The sequence below is a fragment of the Trichoderma reesei genome (genome assembly GCF_000167675.1).
Source record: "Trichoderma reesei QM6a unplaced genomic scaffold TRIREscaffold_2, whole genome shotgun sequence".
Taxonomy (NCBI): domain Eukaryota; kingdom Fungi; phylum Ascomycota; class Sordariomycetes; order Hypocreales; family Hypocreaceae; genus Trichoderma; species Trichoderma reesei.
The window spans coordinates 1,436,209-1,440,255 of NW_006711149.1; the positions used below are offsets into that span (position 1 = coordinate 1,436,209).

Genomic DNA, 4,047 nt, shown 5'->3' on the forward strand with positions numbered 1-4,047 from the left:
ATGGCTGGTCCCTGGTGGGGGTCCGCCCATGTGTATGTCTTTTCTCCTCCTCCTCCTCGACGATCAAGTTTCACACGGCTAATCACAGAATCTTGCTCTTATATATATGTATAGTCGCCGTCTCCTTCTGGGGCTACGACCTCGGCAAACAAATTGTCGGCGCCGTCTCGCCCATTGGCCCCGACGGCCTATCGACCGGCCAGCTCGCCGCCGCGGGCTTCCTCTCCGCCATCCCCATGACGGCCATCACCGCGCCCTTTGAGCGCGTCAAGGTGATTCTCCAAGTCCAGGGCCAGAAGCAGCTCGCGCCGGGCGAGAAGCCCAAGTACAGCGGCGGCCTCGACGTCGTGCGCCAGCTCTACCGCGAGGGGGGTCTGCGCTCCGTCTTCCGCGGCAGCGTCGCCACGCTCGCCCGCGACGGGCCCGGCAGCGCGGCCTACTTTGCCGCCTACGAGGTCATCAAGAAGGCCCTCAGCCCCAAGGATCCCGTCACCGGCAAGCCCACGGGGCAGCTGAGCCTCACGGCGGTGACGTGCGCTGGTGCCGGCGCCGGCGTGGCCATGTGGATCCCCGTGTTCCCCGTCGACACGGTCAAGTCCCGCCTGCAGACGGCTGAGGGACATGTCAGCATCGGGGGCGTCATCCGCGAGCTCTATGGCAAGGGAGGGTACAAGGCTTTCTTCCCTGGCTTTGGACCGGCGCTGACGCGTGCTGTGCCGGCGAATGCGGCGACGTTTTTGGGGGTTGAGCTGGCGCATCAGGCTATGAACAAGATGTTTGGGCCGAAATGATTTTGCATCTTCACATGAATTTTTTTTTTCCCTCGTTTTGCTTTTTTTTTTGTGATATCATTGGCAATGCTGCGTTTCGTTACGATGAATGTGTGTTTAGTGGGAAAGGGGGGGGGAAGGGATTCGGAGAAAAAAGTATATAGGGGGGACAGGGGGCTGGATTATTCATGTTATCATGAGGAGTCTGGAATGGGACATTAGACGGCCATGTATTTATTTTTTCTCATTATATTGGCCTGTAGACTAGATGCATTTCTTTCTTTTGCATCAGTGGTGAAGCAATGGCTATATATCAAACAAGGCATCATTCCAGTGTCAGTCTGCTGAATAGCCGCATTGCGCCTTGATCAGATGAGTAAGGAAGCAGTGAGCTGAGAATTGAAACGGAGAGTGCGCAAGACGTGATTGCCATTCTGTGTAGCACATGTAATGTAAAATCCCAAGAGACAAATCAAATAATAATACAGTTACCGCAAATTGTCCATCATAATAGACAAAGATAAGGTAGGTATATGTCTGCTAACTTTTCGGAGGTATCTAGGCACCCTTCGATAACACTCCGGAATCACATACGCGGTCTGTAATGATTCGCCTAGATTGATGCCTGCGAAGGATCGCTTTCTCTGCAAAGTAACAAACAAAAAGCCCTTTGATAAAACTCCATGCACCCTGAATTCGCCCCTGTTTCGCTTGCTCTACTTTGGTCCTAAATCGAATTCATGTGAAATTCCAAACGTCTTACAGGGTGTGCGTTCGCTGTCGATTGCGTTGTGATTACCAGTTCCTCTTCCTTTTTTTTTCTTTGTCTTGCGCCGCCATCAAGAATCACAAATCAAGCCCTTCCAATTCAAAAACCGATCGCTGAGAAGAAGGAAAAAGCCCCTCTCACTAAACACACAGAGAAGGGGGAGAGAGTGAGAAGGAGATGGTGGTGTACCCATTCAGCTCCTGTCGTTGACGGTCCACCTCCTCTTCGTCTGACTCAAATCCCTAAGCCTATCCGCTTCGCTCGGCGGCATGGCCAGATTCCACAGCCCGCCGAGCTGCGACAGAGGCATCTCTTCCTCAGGCTCCCCAAATGACAGGTCCGTGTTCAGCTTGATAGGCGCTGCAAAGATTGGTCTCTGGGGTGACGCTGTGATCTTGGCAGCCGGGGCGAGCTCTGGAAACGGCTCCGACGAGGGCTTGTCGGGCGCCGGCTTGGGGTTCTCGTCGGGTATCGGTTTGAACCGCTTGTTGTCAAAGTCGGGAAACATGTTCTCGAAGTCGTCGACTGCCTCCTCGTCGACATCAATCAAACGGACAGAAGGGCGTGAGGGCGCCCACAGTCCTGGAGACGGAGCGCTCTTCCGTCCTCCTGCGAAGCTGCTGCCCTCATTTTCGTAGCCCGCGCTCACGGGCGGCGGCGCTCTGGGAGATCGCCGTGTGGATCCAGAATCTCGTCGCGTAAAGGCTCCTACTGACGCGTTTGCCGAATTGCTGCGGTTGCCAGACGAGGCCGGCTCGGGAAATACAAAGGGGCTAAAGGAGGAGACAGCCGCAGTAGGGGAGGCCAGCGCCGAGGTACGGCCACGACGGGCAGAAGGACTCCAAGTATTTCTGGGCGACGCCGGCCTCGCCGTGATGGACGCTCCCGAGTTGGAGCGCAAATGTTCTGTGCTTGCGGAGAGGCGAATTTCGTACAGTTCGTCAACACTGGCCTGGGGAGGCTCAGAGGCGCTGCCCTTGCGTTCCGAGGCAGCAGCAAGAGCCTTGGCGTAGTTGGCATCCGATCGCCTGACGGCGGCCGTGATGGAGGCGATGCCGACATCCATGAGAACGGGCTGGTGCGTAATGGCGCCGATCAGGGCGTTGCAGCCCGCGCCGTGGGACACGATGATGATGACCGTCTCAATCTCCTCCTCCTCCTCCTCGCCGTAGCCGCTGTCGCTGCAGCTCACGTCGTTGTCGTTGACCGGTGCGCCGATCATCTCGTCGGGAAAGTCTGCCGTCGCATACCAGTTGACCATGCGCTTCAGGCCGGTGCGAAAGCGCTGGTGCATCGCCGTCCACTCCTCAGGCAGCTTTCCCCCATCGCCAAAGGCCAGCGGTGGCCGCATCGAATCCCACTGAAAGTCGATCAGGACACACGAGTCCCTGGCATGGGCGACGAAGCCGTCTGGAATCTTGCCATTGCTCGATACGGCGTGCAACGGCCGCGGAGGCACGTAGCCTTTCTTCTGCTCCTGTGACGCAGAGGACAGCGCAGCAGCCATGGCCGAGGAGCTGAAGGCGTTGCCCTGATCTGGCCCAGATGAAGCGTTTGGCTGCGAGGGCGACGACACGGGGGAGCTCCACAGAGCAGCTTTGGATGTCGCTGGTTGATTGTTGCTAGGCGTCGAAACGTCTGTGTAGATACTGTAGTCTTCCCGCCGTAGAAGCTCGGCCTTTGCGCTGCCCATCATGAGTTCAGGCCCCGGGGGCGGCGTGATCATCTCAAAGTACTCTGGCGACAGCCATTCTCCCAGAAACGAGTCGAGACGCAGCAGGGCGAACCTGTGCGGGCTTTGCTGGCCAATCGGGGCTTTTCGCGGAACGAGGACATCGGAAGGCTGGTATATAGAATCGGCCGGCATCTGCGCAAGGCCGGAGCTGATGCCCACGGACGTCTGGATGCACCGCAAGAAGGGCGAGCTGTGAATGACGACCTTGAAGCGGCGGCGCTTCCCTGTCAATGTGGCGCCATTGTTTGTGACTTCGGCATCAATCTTTGCCTGCTCCAGGATGCTCGCAATCTGGTTGCCGACCAGCCGCGCCTGCAGGAAACCGCCGTACGTGAGGGGAGGATCGTAGGGTGTCGGTGAGGTCAGGTGCCATTGCTTGTTGGCGGTGTCGAGTCGGTTGCCGTGTCTGAGAGGCCACGCCAGTTAGCGATGGACAATTGGTAGCGATGCTGGGCACTTTGTCTTTGGCAGGGTGCCTCTTCCTACCTTACGACGAAGATATGCGATGGTAACCGTCGACCCATGGTTGTTGAAATCCGACGTTGGCTGAGTTGTTGGAGAATGGTGATGATAGTCGGTGTCGGTGACGGATAGATCAACAGAATCCAGGCAGAGCTGGCTTGATCGGAAGCAGTCAGTCTCGAGCAGGTTCAGCAATGGCTCCCAGGCGCGAGATATATAGAGGTTCAAGGCCCGATCAGCTGCTTGTCGCGTCTGCCTGGCTGCTTCACCACATAGACTTGCCAAACCCCCCTTGTTCTCCGCATATGAGG

The 4,047-nt window shown here is 57.1% G+C and overlaps 2 protein-coding genes across 2 annotated transcripts; one reads left to right on the forward strand and one right to left on the reverse strand.

Moving 5' to 3' along the window:
- Positions 1-28: 28 nt before the first annotated feature.
- On the forward strand, positions 29-791 carry TRIREDRAFT_103853 (uncharacterized protein; the record flags this gene model as incomplete). Its single annotated transcript, XM_006962124.1, has 2 exons — positions 29-32; positions 115-791. The coding sequence occupies 2 exons, from the start codon at positions 29-31 to the stop codon at positions 789-791; spliced, it is 681 nt and encodes a 226-aa protein (XP_006962186.1).
- Positions 792-1,476: 685 nt separating this feature from the next.
- TRIREDRAFT_74946 (uncharacterized protein) lies at positions 1,477-3,840 on the reverse strand. The gene is made up of 2 exons (XM_006962348.1): positions 3,761-3,840; positions 1,477-3,680 (listed from the first exon to the last, which is right to left on the reverse strand). Exons 1-2 carry the CDS (start codon positions 3,796-3,798, stop codon positions 1,733-1,735), a joined length of 1,986 nt encoding a protein of 661 aa, XP_006962410.1. The 5' UTR covers positions 3,799-3,840; the 3' UTR covers positions 1,477-1,732.
- Positions 3,841-4,047: the final 207 nt, after the last annotated feature.

Bases quoted from the DNA above. Each gene is read 5' to 3' on its own strand.
- TRIREDRAFT_74946 (XM_006962348.1), bottom strand. From the start codon at position 3,798: ATGGGTCGACGGTTACCATCGCATATCTTCGTCGTAAG. The intron at 3,681-3,760 runs GTAGGAAGAGGC...GTGGCCTCTCAG, and splicing joins TCGCATATCTTCGTCGTAAG to ACACGGCAACCGACTCGACA.